Source organism: Danio rerio, chromosome 8, assembly GCF_049306965.1.
Source record: "Danio rerio strain Tuebingen ecotype United States chromosome 8, GRCz12tu, whole genome shotgun sequence".
NCBI classification, from domain to species: domain Eukaryota; kingdom Metazoa; phylum Chordata; class Actinopteri; order Cypriniformes; family Danionidae; genus Danio; species Danio rerio.
Window position 1 is genome coordinate 60,287,501 of NC_133183.1, and position 23,414 is coordinate 60,310,914.

General features: G+C 38.5%; 1 protein-coding gene across 13 annotated transcripts in view; it reads left to right on the forward strand.

Moving 5' to 3' along the window:
* Positions 1-21,458, forward strand: part of rhobtb2a (Rho related BTB domain containing 2a) — a 290,373-nt gene extending 268,915 nt beyond the window's left edge. For 6 of the 13 annotated variants that reach the window (XM_073911225.1, XM_073911226.1, XM_073911223.1 and 3 more), the window contains 9 exons: positions 666-867; positions 1,030-1,133; positions 3,079-3,264; positions 7,191-8,137; positions 13,178-13,296; positions 15,064-15,214; positions 17,689-17,777; positions 18,152-18,257; positions 19,643-21,458. In XM_073911225.1, the coding sequence (XP_073767326.1) occupies positions 666-867; positions 1,030-1,133; positions 3,079-3,264; positions 7,191-8,137; positions 13,178-13,296; positions 15,064-15,214; positions 17,689-17,777; positions 18,152-18,257; positions 19,643-19,845 (2,107 nt within the window). In that variant the 3' untranslated portion in view covers positions 19,846-21,458. Of the gene's footprint in view, positions 1-291; positions 439-665; positions 868-1,011; positions 1,134-3,078; positions 3,265-7,190; positions 8,138-13,177; positions 13,297-15,063; positions 15,215-17,688; positions 17,778-18,151; positions 18,258-19,642 lie in introns of all 13 variants that reach the window. The other 7 variants (XM_073911220.1, XM_073911227.1, XM_073911229.1 and 4 more) reach the window with 6 other exon arrangements.
* Positions 21,459-23,414: the final 1,956 nt, after the last annotated feature.

The window sequence follows — 23,414 nt, forward strand, 5'->3', positions numbered from 1 at the left end:
CAGAGGTCGCTGTGTACGCTTTTTCACATCTCAAATTGATCTCCCGAGCCATTCGCACCTGCTCTTCTTGTGTAAATCTACCATGAGGCTGCTGTCGACTGACTGTTTGACTGACTGACTGACTGACTGACTAACCGACCAACCGATTCCCCCACCCTCCTCCTTCCCTAAACCCAACCGATAGTGTTGTCCAACCAAATCCAATAAAAGTAAAGCCCCTTGATTTTTACCATGCTATCAGATTTTGCAACATTTTTACCATGTTATTTACTTCTTTATTTTATTATTTAGCTTTTGTTTTACTTGCTTTCTGGAATGATTCCTCGCCAGACTCAAACCCTGTTGTCTCGGTCAACTCCGCTCTGCATCTCAAGTCCTCCGACATACATGTCGAGCTACCGGACAAACTGGTAACAGTCGAAAAACGTCTATATGGAGGTAAGCAGCTAGCTGGTAAGTGAAAAAAGGAATGGCGTCATACCGCCCCATAACGCTTGCTTTATTGATGACATTCAGCCATACGTAGCTTTGGCTACATAATTCGCGATCTCCAGAAATGTATACAGGGCTACTTTTTCAGAATGAGCCTATGTTGGTGTATTAAATTGCTAAGTTGACTCATTTATTTGCATCAACTAAAGTTTTTTTGTGTTTTTGTGTAAAAGGCACCGTTTTATGGATTCTGACATGGACTATGAGAGGCCAAATGTCGAGACTATCAAGTGTGTGGTGGTTGGGGACAATGCAGTTGGAAAGACGCGGTTAATCTGCGCCCGGGCCTGCAATGCAACTCTTACACAGTACCAACTACTTGCCACACATGTGCCCACAGTCTGGGCAATAGATCAGTACAGAGTCTGCCAGGAGGTGAGGAGTGTCTGATATCATTTTCTTGTTCATTCAGAGATCTTATATAAAAGAAAAGTTGATGAAAAGGCATGTGATGAATCAATAATCTGATTGAAAATGTGCTGGACGCAGTTTAGGGGTAAATCTCCATGCATGTGATAGGTGTGTCTCTCCGGACAGGTTCTGGAAAGATCCAGGGATGTGGTGGATGATGTCAGTGTGTCTTTACGTCTCTGGGACACCTTTGGGGACCATCACAAGGACCGCAGATTTGCGTACGGCAGGTCAACATGGATTATTATTACTCTACTTCATGCTAGATCAAATATATTTGTCACACTTTATTTGAGGTTACAATTCTTGCTATTAACAGGTGAGTTATAGCTTTAAAAACTCAGAATCTCATTAATAGTTATTGAGATAGGAGTTGGGTTTATGATTGGGGACGCAGAATAAGATCATGCAGAATATGGACTATAGATGCTATAGGTGGAGTGGAGAGATGGTGATACAGCCAATTTGGTGGATAGGGATGATTGGGAGGCCATGATGGGTAAGAGCCAATAGAGGGAATTCGGCTAGGAAACCCGGCTTCCACCCCTATTCTTTACAAGAAGTGCCATGGGATTTTAATGACCACAGAAAGTCAGGACCTCGGTGTAACGTCTCATCCGAAAGACGGCGCCCACTAACAGTACGGTGTCCTCTTCACTTAACTGGGGCATTAGAACTCACACAAACCACATGTTGAGCGCCCCCTGCTGGCCTCACTGACACCACTTCCAAAAGCAGCCTAGTTTTCCCATGTGGTCTCCCATCCAGGTACTCAGCCCTGCTTTGCTTCAGTGAGTAACCAGTCTTATTGCTGCTAATTAATAGTTATTGAGATAGTATTTAGGGTTAGAATTAATTAGGATGCAGAATAAGATCATGCAGAATATGCACTTATTGATTACTAATATACAGCCAATATTATGCTTATAGGCAAGCATAGATATATACATTAGATGTCGCCTACCCTATTGTTGTCTATTAGAAGGAATGCGTCAATAGAGCCGCCATTTTGAAACATGGTAGCGCTCCTTTGAAATGAATGCGGGACCAAGGTACAGTGGAGGACTGTGGCCATCCAAAGCCAGAGATATACACATATACACATATATCTATGATCGGGAGTTTTCCTGGATGATAGTGTGCAATTTATTTTTTCTAATTACGAAAATTATAATTTTACATCACTTTTCTACATTGATGGATCAGTGACCGCACGGGCATTCCTGACAAAAAGCTTGTGTTTGTGTGTACAGAAATGGACTATCCACCCTCCCTGTTAAATTTGATCTAATCATGTCCTGAAACACAGCTCCTCTCCTGCTTTCACTTCTCATACTGACGGAGGGAGTGATTCGTTTGTGAATGAATTTCTGTTATGAACGACTCGTTCACTAGCCGACAATAATACAAGTTTCTGGCACCGAAGCATCTCGTTGTCATATTTCTTTGGCATTGTTTTCTGATTTTTTTCAACAAAACTAGCATAAGCCGAGTGTTTAGTGCGAGTTGGAGCTGCTTTGCCGTATGGTGAATGCAGTAAGTGACTGTATTATCCTCAATAACGTTACCTGTTTAGCACAAAAGTTCAGAACATACAAAAACGTAAAAAACTTAATCTTACCTATGAAATGTTCTGCCTTTGTGCTTTGTTTTCTTTGTTTGCTCATTACTACACCCGCAGACATCGCTGAAGTCCCGCCTCTACACGTAATAACACTGTCTTGACTAGTGCGGTTGAATGACATTTGTCCTGGGAGCACTGTACCAATGTGGCGGCGCTATTGACGCATGCTCAGGGTCCCTATGCGATATCTAGTGTATATATCTATGACAGGCAAGTAATAAGCTGCTCATTAATAGTGAGAGTTGGTCCTTATACTAAAGTATTACAGATATATATTGATACCCCTTAAAAATTACTTAGGACATTGTTTATTGTTCTTCAGTTTTAATGTTTTCTTTTCTTCTTATTGTTTCATGTCACAGATTTTGTGAATATGTAAATACTAGACTAAGCAGTAGAGTACCTCCAATAACCAGTATGGTATGCAAAATTCCCACAAATGTAAAGTTCTGCGGAGCTGTAAGCTTGTCCTTGTCCTGTTGATGTAAAAGTTGACTCAGCAATCAAATTTTTTCTTTATACATTACTGAGTTGTCTTTGTTTGTTAACAGGTCTGATGTGGTGGTGTTGTGTTTCTCCATTGCAAACCCAAACTCACTCCACCATGTAAGGACGATGTGGTATCCCGAGATCAAGCATTTCTGTCCCAGAGCTCCTGTTATCTTGGTGGGCTGCCAGCTTGACCTGCGCTACGCCGACTTGGAGGCAGTGAACAGAGCTCGCCGCCCACTGGCCAGGTAAAATACCATGGTAACTGCAACTTTAAGATGTATGTTGTAAATCAGTGGTGTCTAATTCTGCTTTCAGAGCTAGACTTCTGCAGAGTATAGCTTAAACACATCTGTCTGACAAATTTGGCCAAGTCTCATCTTGAACCCTTGAGGTATTGCTTGAGTCCACACTTTCGTAATCTACAGTAATGCCACTTTTACTACAGGGCAGAAGCTTGCTGAAGTGTGCATTGAGAGTATATAGGGGCTGCAAAGGTGGTGGTCATAAGCATCAGTTCTGGAAGCTAAAATGATGAATGGGACTCTTTATACCAGGGGTCACCAAACTTGTTCCTGGAGGGCCGGTGTCCTGCAGATTTTAGCTCCAACCCTACTTAAACACCCGAACAAGCTAATCAAGGTCTTACTAGGTATGCTTGAAACATCCAGGCAGGTGTGTTGAGGCAAGTTGGAGCTAAACCCTGCAGGGAAACCGGCCCTCCAGGACCAAGATTTGTGACCCCTGCTCTATACATATGGCGGCCATTATAAGTGTCCAGAACTGAAAGTAGACAATTTGGGATTGAGCTATTCATATGATCCTGAACACCTTTACTAGCTTTAGGTTGGTTTAACCAGGACTGCAGCCAGACAGGACTAGACAGCCTGGTTGTAAACTTTTGACCCAGGACTGTGCAATTATTCTGTGAATGTTGTGCGCATCTTCTCAAGGAAGCACAGTGTGATTTGTAGTAAATCTCCTCTGAAGGACAGAGGGCACTCTTGTAGAAACCCATGAAACTGTCCAAATATACATGAAGAAACCCAGAAAATCCCTCTGGATTGCTTAATAAACAGAAGCTTTAACTACTTTCTTTGATTCAGTATCACTAATAAACACATAACTGTGGAATCATCTCTCAGAATGATCCATTTCAAACACTCCATTATAGTTTAGAGGTGAGTTTGTGCTAAATCATGTTATTATATGTTGTAATTTCACATGTGACATGTACTACAGCAGTAGTTCATTGAGAAGTGACGAACTGAGAGGCATTATCGCAGAAAGCTTGTCTCGATGTTGACCGATTAAACCGAATTCGAGTTTAAACCATTTTTTAGCCTAGATTATCAGTGTACTATGAGTCTGTGTAGTAAACTCTGCTCCATCTAAAACGGGGATGTCCAAACTTAGTCCTGGAGGGATGGTCTATTTGAGAGATTCAACCCTGATCAAACACACCTAATCAAACAAACAAGCTAATCAAGCTCTTACCCCTACTGAAAAATCCTGCTCAAACAACCTAGGCTGGTTGGCTGGTTTAAGCTGTTTGACCAGGCTAGTTTTAAAGGGTTTTTGGCCATTTCCAGGCTGGTTTTCAGCCTATTCCAGCCTGGTCTTAGCTAGGCAGGCTGGAAGATGACCAGCTAAAACCAGCTTGACCAGCATAGCCAGGCTGGGAGCCCAGTCAAAACCAGCTATGTCCAGCTTAAACCAGGCTGGTCAAGCTGGTTTTAGCTGGATTAAGCTGGTTATTTTCCAGCCTGACCAGCTAAGACCAGGCTGGAAATTTGGGAAGTCCCCAAAACCCCTCTAAAACCAGGCTGGTCAACCAGCTAAAACCAGCCAACTAGCCTAGGCTGGTTTAAGCTGGATTTTTCAGCAGGGACTAGATATACTGGAAACCTCCTGGCAGGTGTGTTGAAGAAAGTTGGAGCTAAATTCAGCAAAACACTGGCTCTCCCGGACCGAGCCTGGACACCCCCTGATCTGAACTGTTTTCTGAACTGGTTTTACTGTCAAAATGCGCATGAAAATGGCCCTGCTTTGACCCTGTCAATTCTGCAGTATAGCACAGAGCTGGGCAACTCTGAACCCTTGAGATCCAATTTTTCTGCACTGTTTAACTCAAAGCCTGATTAAACTCATCTGCCTATAGCTTTCGGGTTGGCATGGTCAGACTGCTCTTTGGCCTCATTGACTTTCATTCATACGCATACGAATGTGCCAGAGCGGAAACGCAAGCTCATGAGAAAAGTTTTGCGTTTCGCTGCCTTACAAAGTTCAAGTTTGGTGAACTCTGAACTTTGGTAAAGATTTTTCAGTAAAAATTGACTTGCATTTCAGTTTCCTTATTCAACAATACTGATTGCATTTTAGTTGTATAGAATAATCTTGTACTATTTTATACTGTTTTATACTATCTTTCCAGCCAGCATTTGCAACTTTTGGATCTAGTAGAACAGAGCTGGGAAAATTTCCTTAGTTTGAAATCCCTTACTTTGAAGGTTAAGGGTACTCTCAGTAAATCTTGGGTTGCAAGAACAAAAACCAAAGGGTCAACTTTAAGGAATTTAGGGCTGCCTTTACATATTTCCCCTTAATGGTCTAAGTGCTCCCTTAACTGTTGCTACAAAGTCCTAAGTAACAATTTCCCCTTAACAAATTTAAGGGTCCGAAATACCAAATAAAATGTTTTAGATAAAAGATTGCAGGATTGTAAAGTCTTTAATAGATAAATAATTTAATAAAACCATTTCATGAACAAACTTATATACAGAGCATTTAGATACTGTAGCTGTCTGTGGAGGAATGCATCCAAATGACATTGCCGTTTCAGTTCAGCTTCAAAAGGCTATCCATGATCCCAGCCCAGTTTTATAGTTCTTCCAAACATATTGTCGAGATCAACTCGATAAGGCAAGGGAAACGGCACAGATCGTGGTTTCTTACGATTTATGTAACTATAGAAACCGTGACATCCATTGCCATATGTTGCCACAAACTACTCTTAAATGCTTAGAAAAGGCACTTAGGCAAGTGGGAGAGTTGAGAAGTTTGTTGTGACACTCTTAATAAAATCCCTTACCTCAGGGATTTTTCCCGCTTAGTTAAATTATTTAAAGAAGTTAAAGAAGTTAAATTTCTTAAAGCACATTTATGGAACCGGCACTGGCCCTCCTTTCCTATGCAAAAATCTAAATGGTCTGCCTGTAGATTTCTAGCAAATTCTAAAGACCTTTTGGAGAGATTTCCTCCAAAAATGTGTAAAGCACTTTGAGTTTCCAAAAATATAAAGAATTATTGTTATTATTAACTAGCTTGTTCACATATGTTTTAAGCCCATATTTTCGCTGCACAGTATGGCACATCTCCAATGGTGGAATATCCAATGATGCTGGTAGTGACGATTCCCTCGGTCGTATCAGAGCAAATCAATCTCGGACGCTTTACTAACAGTTTGACTCACTTGGAACATAACCTGAGGTGGTACAAAAAAAGGTGCAGGTACTAGGTACAAAATGCTTGGTGCACACATGTTTTATAGCAGAAATGATAGGATGATAATGGCATTTTCGATTTTCGTCCAAAAGAGAAAAATATCTGAAGAAAGGGTAATGCTGTGCCACATTGCCAGGCGTGCTGGTTTCACTCTTCCTCTAGCTGTCAACACCGCATACAGGATGCAGAAACTGCGCATTATTACTAACAATTCCAATTCACTACACAAAGGCCATTTTTTCCCTGCATTGAACAAATCGCAAGAGCAGTAGAGCATTCACCACAATCAAAGTTCAAAGTAGCTTAACATTTTGGTCCAGTCCATTTGCTTATGCTTAAACTTTTTAAGTTATAAAAATGTATATTATTCAATAAAAGATTGTTCAAGATCTGCCAAGTGCATCCAGAAGTTTTGGTTTTGGTTTAGAGTTTTCATTTTGATGCATTCTTGCTCTTTAAGAAAGTAGAATGATGGCCAGAGTCACTCACTCTATGCACTAAAAACCTCTAGGCTTGTGTGTTGGACATTGTTGGAGTCTGCTAAAGGCGGTTTAGTTTGCTATTAAAGAAAGTAAGTCGTACACTTAGAATAGCACAAGGGTGTTAATCGATGATAAAATTTAAATTTTAGTGCGCTAGTACCCTGACACAATGTTGTTTTCTGTTTCAGACCCATTAAATCCAATGAGATATTGGCACCAGAGAAAGGCCGTGAAGTGGCTAAAGAACTAGGCGTCCCTTATTACGAGACCAGCATAGTTGCTCAGTTCGGAGTTAAGGACGTTTTTGACAATGCCATCCGTGCAGCCCTCATCTCCCGCCGTCATCTGCAGTTCTGGAAGTCACATTTACGAAACGTTCAAAGGCCCCTCCTGCAAGCCCCATTCCTTCCTCCTAAACCCCCACCACCCATTATAACAGTTCCTGCTCCTCCAAGTAACATCGAAGAGCATCCAAGCCGCCTTTTGGAGGATCCTCTCTGTGCAGATGTGATCTTAGTCCTCCAGGAACGCCAGAGGATCTTCGCCCATCGTATTTACCTCGCCACATCTTCTTCCAAGTTCTACGATCTCTTCTTGACTGAACCTCGAGGCACTGACGAGACCGAACGTGAGCGCGAACGACCTAGAGGACCCCCACTTTCTGGCCGCGATTTGCTGATGCGCGCTGCTAGTTTTGACATTTGTGAAAGCAGTGACGATGGTGATAGAGCAAACTTGCGTGCATGTACTAGTGATGGAACTCTGAAAGGTGATGGTCGTGGTCGTCTACTTCCTGCCTTGAGTCGCGCTTTCATTAGCATCCAAGAAGAAATGGTTGATGACCCTGTGACTTTCAATCCGAGAAAAATGACTGTTGTGCACATGGACCCTTCAATGCAACCTGGTCCATTCCGATCAGTGCTGCGGTACCTGTACACAGGTAAACTGGACGAGCGGGAAAAGGAGCTAATGCAGGTGGCTCACATCGCGGAGCTGCTGGAAGTGTTTGACCTGCGCATGATGGTGGCTAACATTCTGAACGATGAGGCATTCATGAATCAGGAAATCACCAAGGCCTTTCATGTGAGAAGAACCAATCGGGTGAAAGAATGTCTGGCCAAAGGGACCTTCTCTGGTAAGAGGCATGTGAATTGTATGTTGAACTGGTATTTACTATGCATAGTCTTGTACAGGGATCACCAAACTTGTTCCTGGAGGTCCGGTGTGCTGCAGATTTTAGCTCCAACCCTAAGCAAACACACCTGACAAGCTAATCAAGGTCTTACTAGGTATAATTGAAACATCCAGGCAGGTGCGTTGAGGCAAGTTGGAGCTAAACCCTGCAGGGCACCGGACCTCCTGGAACGAGATTGGTGACCCCTGGTCTAGTAATACAAACAAGCAAATAGTGGGTTAATAAGTTGGACAAGTTAGGTTTTAAACATTGCTTCAAGGCCTTGAATCCATTTGCCTGAAATTTAAGTACTTACAAGTATTTTCAAGAAGCGTGAAAAACCCTGTAAATGTAATTTCGCTGAAATTGACCAAAAAGTCAAATCAAAAGAACAATTTCAACCAAATAGTAAATCAATTGCCCTTCCAACCAAGTACTGGGAAACACCCATACATACTCATTCATACACAAACACAAGCTTTTGCCAATTTAGTTTATTCAGTTCACCTTCACCGCATGTCTCTGGTCTGTGGGGGAAGAAACCCACACCAACGCGGGGAGAACATGCTAACGCCACACAAAAATGCCAACTGGCCCACCTGGGAATCAAACCAGCAACCTTCTTGCTGTGAGGCGACAGTGCTAACCACTTAGCCTTCGTGCCGCCCCACAAAAGCCTATTGCAGGGGTCACCAATCCTGCTCCTGTTTAGTGTTTAGCTCCAACTTGCCTCAACACACCTGCCTGGGTGTTTCAAGTATACCTAGTAAGACCTTGATTAGCTGGTTCAGGTGTGTTTGATAAGGGTTGGAGCTAAAATCTGCTGGACACCGGCCCTCCAGGAACAAGTTTGATGACCCCTGGCCTAATGGGACATTTAAATAACAGTAATCATAATGTTGGTCAATTTAACTAGCAAAATTATAATAAATAACCAAAGAACATTTCTTCAAGTTCTAAAAATCTGTAGACCTTTATATGGTGGCTATCATTGGTAACTTATTTGTTTCTTACACTGACTGCACTGGCATTTAGACATAAGCCATGTTTCCACCCAAAGATGTGCATTAGATTTATGCTGGTACCTGGAATATTGCATAAAACATTAGCAAATAAAGCAACATTTTCATCCAATAAGTCAAAGAGAACAAATTTGCCACTTTCCAATAAACTGGGGGCAAATATCAAAAAGAAAAAACGGAATTTGCTGAGGTAGGAGAAGCCACTGTGGGCCTTTTTTCTTATATAATAAATAACTTGCACCTTGGAAGACGAAGATGAAGCTCAATGAATGCTCAACGTAGTTCTGAAGGTAATAATAATGACCCACTGTCATGACAGACTTCGGCAAACACATTTTAAAATTATCAAAACAACTTCTCATGTATTTTGTAATATGGTCGGTCCACTGGTTTGTCCAATAATGTCGTCCCTTAGCACTTATTTTTGTTATTACATGATCTGTTCAACATAGTTTCATTTTGAAAACGTAGCCTTATATACATTTCTGGAGATTGCAAATTATGTATTCAGATGTACATATGGCTGTATTTCATTTTTGAAACGAACGCTATGATGGTATGACGTCGTTCCTTTTCACAATTACCAGCTGATCACTTACCTCCTTATAAATAACTTTCCTGCTGTTACCAGTTAGTCCAGTTAGCTCACCATGTACGTCAGCAGACTTGAGACACAGAGAGGGGTTGACCTTGACGATGGGGTTCGAGTCTGGTGAGGAACAGTTCCAGAAACTGGGTAAGACAAAACAGAATCCAAAAAAATAAAATAAACAAGTAAATAACAGGGAAAGAATGTGGTAAAATCTGAAAGCATGGTAAAAATCTTTACTTTTTCTGGATTGCTTTTTAAAATTGTCGTTTGGGTTTAGGGAAGTGGGTGGGCGCTGGTCAATCGGTGCTTTTGAAAATACTATTGGTTGGGTTTAGCGAAGGAGGAGGGTGTGTCAGTCTATCGGTCAGTCGATCGGTCAGTCAGTAAGTCGACAACGGCCTCTGGTGGATTGACGTGGGAACAGCAGGCGCGAATGTCACTCGTGAGAGAAATTTGAGATTCGCAAAAAAAACAAAAACTGCAAACAAACGTAGCTCCTGGGATGTATTTGGCACTCTTTAGAAATATATATACAGATACGTTTTTTTAGAATGAGCCTGGATTGTATCTGTTAAGCGAAATCAGGTGACTTTTCTAATGCATGCAGGATTTATTCGGTAAATGTAATTTATTATTATAGTTTATACACATCTTTTTCATATTGGATAAAAAGTTTATTCTACTCAGTTGTGTGGATATGTTTGTTTATGCGCATTTTTACAATTGATAATATCCAAATATGCGCATAAAACAATGGTACGAATGGAAACATAGCTGTTGACTAGTTTTGTGGTCTCTTTGCCTTTTTTTGCAAATGTCATCAATATCACCACAAATACTGTCAGCTGTATATTAAAAAGCTACTTTTTCCCCTTTTGGTATCTACATACATCATGTGCGCAGTGTTCATTTTAGCAGAACATCACTTAGCATGACCAAAGCAAATTTTAATATGGCCTCAACCAGAATTTCCCTTCAAGCTACTTTCCCCGTTACTTCAGCTCAATTATTCACCCCCATAGAGAAAAACAAGCCCACCTATTTTGTCAGCTGGCTTTCGGTTTCATAATCAGTGCTGTTTTGGCTTTTCAACACTCTCAGGGTTTAAAGGACTTCAAGCTGTCTTGTAATGCTGACCTAGCTTTTCCCTCTCCTAACATAAACACAAAGCATTTCTATTTATTTATACTCAAGTGAAGCACTATAATTGAGCTTTAGTGGAACATAATATTAAGCCAGTCACAAAAAAATGAAAAATACAGTCTTATTTTTCATTCATTCATTCATTCATTTTCTTGTCGGCTTAGTCCCTTTATTAATCCAGGGTCGCCACAGCGGAATGAACCGCCAACTCATCCAGCAAGTTTTTATGCAGCGGATGCCCTTCCAGCCGTAACTCATCTCTGGGAAAAGTCTTGTTATTCAGATTAAACTATATCATCGTAGATATAGTGGTAGCTTTAGTTGTGTTTGTTTCAGAAACGTTTTCCTTTTGTTTTGCTAATACTACAGTAAATATAATACAGTAGGTTATCAATATATACAGTTGAAGCCAAAATTATTAGCCTTCTGTAAAATTGTGATTATTTTAAAAATATTTTCCAAGTGTTGTTTTGTAAATATATAGAGATTTTTTTAAAGACATTTCTAAACATGATGGACACTATCATACACCCGGCGCAATAAGGCGCAAGACGTGTTTCTGTGACGTGTTGTGATTTTCAGACTATCGCAACACTAATTTTCTGTTTTCCACCACTCTGTTTAAGGGTGCTTTCACATCTGTAGTTCGCTTCATTTGGTCCGGACCAAGCGCAATAAATGATACATTGTTGCATTTTCTGCCGTCTTTGGGTCGTTTTCACACCACACTGCTGGCTTTGGTCCGAACCAGTTGAAATGAACCAAAATACAGTCATTTGACAAATTCCACATCACTCATTGGCCAGATGTTGTTGAACATGGTTCCTAAACTGCTTATTAATTAGTTAGAATTCACAAGCGAGAAAATGCCGCAAGTAACTCCCGCAAGTAAACAAAACGGGCAGACACAAAATATCGTTTTTACCAGAAATATCGGCTTTACCAGTCTTCTATTCCTCTATTCATGACAATTTGCTTTTGTATAATGTTATTATTAGTTGTAGTGTGTTTATTATATGCATATTTATATTTGTTTTATTAAAAACAAGCTTAGATTTGTCCACCGGTCAGGTTGTAGGTCATATGGGGCATAGCATGTGTGTTTGGATATAACGCCGTTTTTTTGACCACACTTCGTTATTTTCGTTCATTTATTCGTTTGGTGGAAATTAAAACTGAATCAAGAAATAGTTTTGAAGCAAATCTTTGTGCTTAACAAACTAAGTGAAGTTTCTTTATAAACTAATTTCGAGAGGAGCAGGCGCTTATGATTGATAGCAGCTGATCCTCGTTAGCTAACGCCCAATCCACCAATCAGACGTTCCCTAGGTCACTATAAATAATCAAAGCATCTTACCTTAGCCATCTTCATTTTGAAGAATTCCCCCTTCCACCCCTACTTATTTCCCTCTCCTTATCAGGGCACGACGGAGGCCCATGCCTCACAGCGAGAATGTCACTGGCTCAGACCTCACAAGCTCAGGGCTCTCTCCCGGGACAGCATGCCAAACACACTTTATAATCAATCATCGGCAAGGGGGAACTCTTGAAACTAATTATGTCGGCTAATAGATGTCTTTGCGTACAACACGTTTCTTTATCCACGAAAGAGAATGAAGGTGAAAGTAAAGAATGAGGAGGCTCATTCTCTCCTCGTGCAACTGACTCTTTAGGGGAATGTGAGATGAGACTCTGATTGGTTTATTCTTAAAACACACCTATAACTCATTAAGAGAAAAAGCACAACCCTGTTAGACCATACGCTGCGGCGCAGAGCAAATTTTTTCATCCTTTAAATAGCAAAAGTGGATTCTGACACGTCCTTAATACTCTTGTGCCCCCTGCTCTTTGGACCTAGATCGTTTAAATGGAGCCCAATAGTTTTAAAGGTGCACTCTGCAAGTCTAACACCCAGTGGTTGAACTAGGTATTGCAAGCCTGGCCCAAAACACAGGTAAGCGCAGGTTGCCAGATTAACGAAAATTGATCTTAAAATTGTTTAAAAAGACATAAAAACTGCTTTAATTCCAGCCAAACTAAAAGAAATAAGACTTATAATAGATTATTAATGGAAATACTGTAAAATGTTCCTTGGTCTCTTAAACGAGACTTCACAAAAGGACTAATCATTTTGACTTCAATTATATACTGGTTGATCAGAGAGTGTTTGTATAATATGGATATCATGATTGCTAATAATGATTTGAAAAGCTACACAATAATGGCTTCTGTTGTGTGCTGCAGATGTGGTGTTCAAGTTAGATGATGGCACCATTATGGCCCATAAACCGCTTCTCATCTCAAGCTGTGATTGGATGGCAGCCATGTTCGGTGGACCGTTCGTGGAGAGCTGTACAAAAGAGGTACTGCACATTCAACTTTACACACAACACTTGATTCTGGTCTGTATTTTAAATAAAATGAGGCGTGCTTTAAAATACAGACTTTACATCTGAGTCCTCTTTTTATTTAAATCCTATTTATACCTGTGAATCAAATCGTTTTTAACTCTATTAAGCCTTCTGTTTCATACAAACAAAATTTTTTGCAAACTAATTACTTGGTGTTCTCTTGTCTGATTGACAGTTTTTCATTATAAAGTGAAGGTCTTACACTATAACTGTACATAATTTAGTATAAAAATCCACCTTCTGCTCATATTTCACCTTTTTTTTGCTGTGAAATAATAAAAATAATAAATTTATGACAAAAAACAACATTATGGTATAACTGTATATAATTGAGTATAAAAATCCACATTCAGTCTCATATTTCACATATTTTTGGCTATGAAATCATAAAAAAATAATTAATATTAAGGCAAAAAAAACTATTATGGTATAACTGTATATAATGTAGTGTAAAAATCAACCTTCTGCTCATATTTCACGTCTTTTTTTTTGCTGTGAAATCACAAAGATAATAAATATTATGACAAAAAACTAAACATTATAGTGTAGCTGTACATAATTTGGTATAAAAATCAAATAAAAATCTTCTTTGCTGTGAAATCATAAAAATAATAAATATTATCACAATAAAACAAAAGTAGTATGACTGTACATAATTTGTTATAAAAATCCTCCACCTTCAGCTCATATTTCTCATAGATAAATAATATCACTATATGTATTGTATATATATTGTATATATATTGTATATATATATATATATATATATATATATATATATATATATATATATATATATATATATATATATATATATATATATGTATATATATTGTGTGTGTGTGTATATATATATATATATATATATATATATATATATATATATATATATATATATATATATATATATATATATATATATATATATATATATATATATATATATATATATATATATATATACAAAATAAAATAAATAAACATAAAAGGTAGTAGGTTTCTTAGCTTTATCTTTGTGGCCAGGGATTCTCATTCAGGTTTAGGTCAGGACTGCAGACAGGACTGTGCTGGTAGCTTCAAGGATCTGCTTTAACCTGTTTTTCCTGCATGAAAAGTGCTGGACTGGTGGATGAAAGCAGGTGATACGATCAAATGTTGCTGAAAGAGCAATTTTCATTTACTCTGCCATGTATCTGAATAAAATTGAACTGCTTCAGACCCACATAGTAATCTGGTGTGTGAAAAAAATATGCAGATTACATACTATTGAATTCTGATTTATTAGGCAAGCTAGGGTAATTAGACAAGTCATTGTATAACGATGGTTTGTTCTGTAGACAATCAAAAATATATATATTGCTTAAAGGGGGTTATAATATTGACCTTAAAATGATTTTTAAAAATATAAAAACTGATTTTATTCTAGTAAAATTAAATAAATAAGTTTTCCACCATAAGAAAAAAATAATATAGGACATGCTGTGAAAATGTCCTTGCTTTGTTAAACATCATTTGGGAAATAATCACAGGAAAGAATCACAGGAGGGCTGATCATTTTGACTTCTACTGATCTTTTATTAACACTGCCTCCTCCACCTACCGCTCACTTTTTAACACACATTGGGTTCAGTCTTTCCCCAGCTTGATGATTCCTCTGAAATCAGTCTTGCATGTTGCTTTTAGAAGTGAGGGATTTGATCCCCCTTCATGTTTTGTCAGGTGCTGTTTCCCAACACTACGCGGAGCTGCATGCGTGCTGTGCTGGAGTATCTCTATACGGGACGCTTCTGCTCTCGGCCGGATCTGGATGCCATGGAACTCATTGTACTCGCAAACCGTCTCTGTCTGCCTCACCTGGTCGCGCTGACAGGTACGCAAATAAACCTGCACACACACCATATTTTGCTGAGGGGATAATTCACAGTCTGAGTCTGATCACCAAAATGCGCTCAGATCCTGAATAAATGTACACCCTTTCAACCAAGGTTATTATAGTTTAGCATTGTTTTTACTTTGATTCTTTAAAATTTGTCGGATATTTTGGTTTCAGTTTCAGTAATGGTTTTGTTACACTGTAATTTGTTTTATTTGATCATTTATACATCTATACTCTGTAAAATGTATACCACAAATATTGTTTAATGTTATTTAACTTATTTTAATCAAGTTTATTTTAAGTTAACCAGGTTTCAACTAAATTATTTAGCTATACAGAGTTTAACGTAATATTTTTAGTAAGTTTGATTAATGTAGATGACTAGAAAAGCTCATTTGATTCATCTAACAAATTAAAGCAGCAAGATTTTTTCACCGTGCAGTTTTAGATCCTGATTAAATTTACACCACTTAACCAATGTTATCAGAGTTTAGAGTTTTTATTTATTTTTTTATTTATACTTTTAAATTTGCTGGACATTTCAGGTTTATTTCATCAATGGATTTGTTACACTGAAAAAACAATTATGCCGGATATATGTGTATATATACTACATTTTACCGATCTGTTCCGCGACTCCCCAACCCTCTTCACTTTCGTTCGTGACAACCAAACCCTGCCCCGGCTCTTAAGTTACATCCGCGACACCCCTCCAATATCCAACGTCCCGTTATCTCTATATATACATAAAGTTTTAGTAATTCTAGTTTAGCAGACTAAACAAAACACATCCAGTGTCGACCACAGCAAAGTTTAGTGTTTGCACAGATGATATGAGCTTTTGTGTCAACATTCATTTGTTCATTTTCTTGGCTTATTAAACCGGGGTCGCCACGCCGGAATGAACCACCTTGTGTAAACACATTAGTAATAAAAACATAATAATTGTTTGAAAACTGAAAACCAATACTCAATACTGTTACTACTTCAATGTGTTCCTTTTGCCGTCCTTCATGCCTCGGCGACGGTGGTAATTGATGCGCCAGCAGCATTTGACCGCTGGGTGGCACTTTAACCACAGATATTCAGCTTTTTACAATGCCAAACAGACTGTTCTGTAGGCGTAGCTTACTGTATGTGATGTGATGTGTTCAATTAAAATGTAATTTTAATTTAGTTTTTCTGGTAATAGACATGCTCTTACACTATACTGTATGCTGTAGAAAAGATACATGGTGAGAAGTCATAGGCTTCAAAAAGCAAATATAAGAATTAAGTTATTAGCCTTCAGTGCCCGATTAAATTGCGTTGGGGTGAAAATAATGTTTTGATTTCTTTGACCATCATGGCAATGTTATTACCTCAAATATTAAACGTGCGCATATGAAAAACAGCAAAATAGATTATCCTGCCGGTAGAGCACATTACCTCACAGCACATCACCTCACAGTTGTGAACTTGCGATCACCTCAACTTACATTTAAAATTTGTTTACCTGGTTTATTGTAGGCAACAAGAATGACTAAAATAAAATAAAAAGAATTTGCTGGCGATGTTTAGGCCTTCATTTTTCATTAGTTAATTTGCAGTTGTTGTTTTTTTTATTTAGCTACAGTTGAAGTCAGAATTATTAACCCCCTTTTGATTTTTTTTTCTTTTTTAAATATTTCCCAAATGATGTTTAACAGAGCAAGGAAATTTTCACAGTATGTCTGATAATATTTTGTCTTCTGGAGAAAGTCTTATTTGTTTTATTTTGGCTAGAATAAAAGCAGTTTTTAATTTTTTTTAAAACCATTTTTGGGACAAAATTATTAGCCCCTTTAAGCTAATTTTTTTTCCGATAATCTACAGAAAAAAACATCGCTATTCAATAACTTGCCTAATTACCCTAACCTGCCTAGTTAACCTAATTAACCTAGTTAAGCCTTTAAATGTCACTTTAAGCTGTATAGAAGAGTCTTGAAAAATATGAAGTAAAATATTATGTGCTGTCATTATGCCAAAGATAAAATAAATAAATTATTAGAAATGAGTTTTAAAACTATTATGTTTAGAAATGTGCTGGAACAATCTTCCCTCCATTAAACAGAAATTGGGGAAAAAATAAACAAGAGTGCTAATAATTCAGCGGTCCTGTTTTTATTTATTGAAAAATAAGTATAACTTATATTCAATGTTTGGACATTGCTGAAGGAAAAGTATGCTAACGTATGATCTGAAGCAGTATCAACCAAATGTTTTTCTGTTTGACCACTTAAGAAATCAACGTTTATTATTTCTTTGCTTCATCGCCAAATTATTAGCCTATTTCTATCAGTTCTGACTCCATGTTCATCATTCCACTTAAACTCAACCCAACAAAACCTATTTGTTTATTTTCCGACTTCAACTGAGAAAGTTTAAGTGATTGTAATGTAGTTTGGAATGTAAATTAATTCACACCATTATATGGGTGTCTGTCGTAGAGCTGTACACTGTGACGGTTCTGACTGAAGCTGCTATGATGGGAGCTGATATAGATGGAGATGTTCTGCTCTATCTAGACATGGCCCAGGTAAGCGTACTATACTGTTTCCCTGACTGAGAGAATGAAAACATTGCCAAGTGAAACCTAACCGCTTTAACACCCCAAGAGATAGCTATTTGGAAAGCCTGATACTACCCAGTCACATTATCTGGTAGTAGTTGATGTGAGGTACATTTATAGCTAAAAACACATCAAAGAAAATATAAGATATGTTCCTTATAAGTAACATTTCTTATAATAACCATCTTATATTTAAAAAATAAGGATTGATTCAATTTCTGTTCAACAAAAAAGTAAATAAATATTGATACTATATCAATTAGCATCAAGTGTTGCAGGGAGATTGTACAAGGAGTAGTTGTTTGACAATGTTTTTTCATCTGTGTGATTGTTTCCATTAGTTCCACTGTGCTCATCAGCTGACCGACTGGTGTCTTCACCACGTCTGCACCAACTACAATAGAGTCTGCCGCAAATTCCCTCGTGACATGAAAGCCAAATCTACAGGTAATTCAACAGATCAACTGCCTTATAGTTATTATGGAGACATGGCAACCATAGGGAGTGTTTACACTTAAAGTTTATCTTGGCGCTTCACTTTTTACACATTTTTGAACGTAAGAGCCTTATTTAAAAATGAATTAAATTAATTCTGAATTAAAAATTAATTTTAATTCTCAAAATTCTACACAGAATATGCCATAATGACAATGTGAAAAAATAGTTTTTTTTAATTGTTGCAAATTTAATAAAAATAAAAAAACTGCAAAATCACATGTACATCAGTATTCTCAGCCTTTGCCGTGAAGCTCTTTATTGGGCTGAGGTACATTCTGTTTACACTGATCATTCTTGAGATGTTTCAGCAGCTTCATTGGAGTTCGCATGTGGTAAATTCGGTTGATTGGACATGATTTGAAAAGGCGTACATCTGTCTATATAAGCTCCCAGGGTTGACAGTGCATGTCAATGCACAAACCAAGCATGAAGACAAAGGAATTGTCAATATACCTCCGAGGCAGGATTGTCTCAAGGCACAAAGCTGGGGAAGGTTACAGATAAATTTCTGCTGCTCTGAAAACTCCAGTGAGCACAGCGGCCTCCATCATCCGTAAGTGGAAGATGTTTGGAACCACTAGGACTCTTCCTAGAGCTGGTCGGCCATCTATGCTGAGTGATCAGGGGAGAAGGGCTTTAGTCAGGGAGGTGATAGTAACTCGATGGTCACTCTGTCTGAGCTCCAGCATTCTTCTGTGGAGAGAGGAGAACCTTACAGAAGGAAAACCATCTGTGCAGCAATCCACCAATCAGGCCTGTATGGTAAAGTGGCCAGACGGAAGACACTCCCTGCCTGGAGTTTGCCTAAAGGCATCTGAAGGACACTCAGATCATAAGAAACTAAATTCTCTGGTCTGATGAGACTAAAATTGAACTCTTTGGAGTGAATGCCAGGCGTTAATTTTGGAAAAAACCAAGTCCAACTCATCACCAGGCTAATACCATCCCTACAGTGAAGCATGGTGGTGGCAGCATCATGTGGGGATGTTTTTCAGCAGCAGCAACTGGAAGACTCGTCAGGATAGAGGGAAAGATGAAGGCAGCAATGTACAGAGACATCCTGAATGAAAACCTGCTTCAGAGTGCTCTTGACCTCGGACTGGGGCGACGGTTCATCTTCCAGCAGGACAATGACCCAAAGCGCACCGACAAAATATCAATGGAGTGGCTTCACAACAACTTGGTGAATGTATAAGTGGCCCAGCCAAAGCCCAGACCTGAATCCTATTGAACATCTCAATAGGAATCAAAGTTCAAATTGAATGATAATATCGGTATTTAAATGAATTCTGAATATCTGTCCCCAATTCTTGTGGCTTCATTCTGTTTTGCAGACAACCAGGAGCATTTCGAGAAACATCGCTGGCCTCCGGTGTGGTATCTGAAGGAAGAGGACCACTATCAGCGGGCTCGCAAGGAGCGAGAGAAAGAAGATTACCTGTACCAAAAGCGTCAGTGTAAACGCAAATGGCTTTTCTGGAATCTGCCATCTTCACCGTCCTCTCCGTCTTCTCCTGGGTCCTCTGCAGTCATCTGATCGGCTCTCAGGGTGCACAATGCAGCCCCTAAATGCGGGATATAACCACACGACAAGGAATCACAGCCTTTTTTCAGCTATACAAAATAACCTTTTCACCTTTCGGTTAAGCAAAAATACCCAAGCCCTGCTTTTAGCTGCTGAAGAACACGCAAAAAATAAAAACAAGACAGAGAACACCAGTCAAAGTAATCAAAGCACATCTTGTTGCGTTCTCTGCTTCTACGCTGGTCGGATTTCTCATCAAATCAGCTTTAGCAGATCATATCCTGCAGCGGTAGAGCTTAAATACCTGTTCACCTCTACTGTTAGCATCCCAAAAGCTGCATATCTTCATCTGTATAGAAACTTATTCCTAATTTAAAGTGCTTTTTAGCTCTAAAGGATGTGACCAGTGCAACATTTTAGAGCAACCAGCAACATGTGACAAACCTGAATTCCTCAGTGTTTTGGCAGTCTACAATCAAACCACTTCGACAGACCCACGTTCTCAAAGATTCAGTTCGACAACTAAAGGTATTATCGTGACATTTAAAGGCTGTAAGAAAGGATCCATGGCAAAAATGTTGATTAGCACAGAAAATTATAATATAATGGGCATTTACAATAGAAATACAGGGTAGGGCAATAAACGTTAAAATGGACACACAATAGATAAAGTCTAGCCACAAAAAGATCTTTGCATATGTATTATGAAGTACATCTTACTGAAAGAGCTTATCAAAAAAGAATAAATGTAGACAAGTGACTTGGTTCTGTATATTAGTTGCTGATTAAATGGAGGCTGATTTGAATGCACAGTTAAAGTGGACTAAATGGTTGCTCCATCTTACAGCACCAGAGAAAAGTCCGGCATTTGCCCAAAAGATCAAGTTATGTCAGTTTGATAAAGAATTGCAAAGTTAAAAAAAGAAATAATTATAATAATGTACACAATTTTGCCACCCATTCTGATTATGTACCCCTATATACATTTCTGGAGAGCGACAAATACGTCCCAGGAGGTACTTTTTTGTAGTTATGTTTTAGTTAAACCACCAGAGGTCACTGTGTACACTTTTTGAGATCTCAAATTTTTCTCGCAAGTGCCATTCGCACCTACGTAAATCCACCAGAGCCCACTGTCAACTGACTGACCAATCGACTGACCAACCCTGCTCCACCCCTAAACCTAACCGACAATAGGGCTGGGCGATATGGGCAAAAAAATCATATACTGGTATTTTTAGCAGCAATGACAGTATGCAATATATATCCAGTATTTTTCCATAAATGGTTACTTGAAAGTTAAAGCCTTTATTAAGACTTTATCAAACATTTTTTGAGCAAAATATAATTCAAACACAGGAGTTTTGCAGTATAAATTTATTCCATTTTGGCATTTTTAATTCTTTCGAACACATTCAGGTGCTGCTTGTCAATTTTATATTGATATGAACGATATTGGATAATCCTGCATCGCATTGGGGAATCATATCGATATTATTCCCAGAACTCGATATACCGCCCAGCCTCAACTGACAATGTTTTAAAAACGCACCAATTTACCAGCGCCCACCCTCTTTCCTAAACCCAACCGACAGTGTTTTCAAAAGCAATCCAGAAAAAGAAAAGCCCTCGTGGCCACCTGGTTTTTACCACATTTTCAGATTTTACCACATTCTCACTATGTTATTTACTTTACGTATATTTACGCTTGTTTTACTTTTTGGCTTTTGTTTTTTCTTACCTTATTTCTGGAACCGTTCTTCGCTGGACTCGAACCCCATCATCTTAGTCAACTCAAGTCCGCCGACATACGTGGCGAGCCACTGGACAAACTGGTAACAGCGGAAAAGCTGTTCACATGGAGGTAAGCGGTTAGCTGGTAAGCGTGAAAAGGAACAGCGTCAAATCGCCCTGTAGTGTTCATTTCAAAGACGAAATGCAGCCATACGTACTTCAGGCTACATAATTCACAATCTCCAGAAATGTATATAGGGCAACATTTTTAGATTGAGCCTATGTTGCAATTTTCATGTAGGGATATTTGCAATGTTTGACCTGCAGTAAGTTAGTTGATGATTTTGACCTGAAGCTAATCTATCTACAAAAGTATTTTCCTAAAAATACAAATTTTTAGATGAATAATCCTAATTTTTAAAATGCCTCAAATATTAGAGTAACTTCAAAACAAAGCAAAACTTTACTAAGATTTTTTTTTATTATTATATAAAGTTTTTAATTGACAAAAAATGCATTAAATTAACCAAACTTCCACAGCCATATCACCCTGCAGCACAAGAATCGTTGCACACTGAAGCAAAGCTGTGCTGAGCCTGGTCAGTACCTGGATGGGAGACCACATGGGAAAATTACAGTAGGTTGCTGTTGGAAGTGGTGTTAGTAAGGTCTGCAGGGGGTGCTCAACCTGTGGTCTGAGTCCTAATGCCCCAGTATAGTGAAGGGGACACTACACTGTCAGTGAGCACCGTCTTTCAGATGAGACAGAGGTCCTGACTCTTTGTGGCCAAAGTCTCTCCTCTACACCTATAGGTGGTGTGTGGTGAACACACTGGCAACATTGTCCTGTGACTGCCGTCGCATCATCCAAGTAGATGCTGCACACTGGTGGTGGTGTAAAGAGATTGTGAAGCGCATACACAATAAATGCGCTATATAAATACACACATTACATTACAAATGAACATTAAATGAACCCAAAGTAAATTGGTTATATTATATATTGTTTTTTTTATAACTGTAATGCTGTTAAGTTTAACATTATTGTTAAAATGATAATAAATTTACATCTAAAAATTGGGTGATGACTGTAATAATGCCAAAAATTGCATTTTAAAATGTGTTCATATATAAAACGGCTATTTTAAATGCTAATACTATTTTGTAATGTAATTATTTGATTACCTAAATGCAGTCTAGTGAAAATATTACAAACGTATTTTCTGTGATAATCAACATTTTAACTCTCAGTATTTTGTTTAACACGCATTGAACCCAATTCTCTATTTTATGTGTAATTAGACTGTTTATTTGATATTTAAGAAGGCCTGATCTTATTTAGAAACAAATCCTTTAAGATTCGCCTTCCTTGTACACTGTACTTTTACTTCAGCTTTTTTCTTCTGTATTTCTTCCAAGTAACCTCATATGTTTTTTCCCAGTAACCCTTCTAACCTCATATGTTATCAGCTGACAAGAACGGAAATCAAAACCAACATCAAATGATTATGGTTTATACGCTGAATCGGCATTTGCTGACATCATGTCACACATTTGTGCACGATCACACAAATGAAGTTCAGGTTTACAATCAAGCTGCATTTTGTCTCAATAACGACGATATCCTGGAAAACAGTAACAACCTGTAATATCATAACCAGATCCTTCATAACAGGAACCTACTGGGTTTCTCTACAGGGAATATAAAGAGTGCCTCAACACTGCTGATATTCAATGTGTGGGCACCAGCTGCTGTCTTTACCAAAGTTAGCTCACAGGCGCTTCATAGGGTGGATCACAACAATCCACACACACATATACACTATTTTAAATCTTCCCTTATAGCT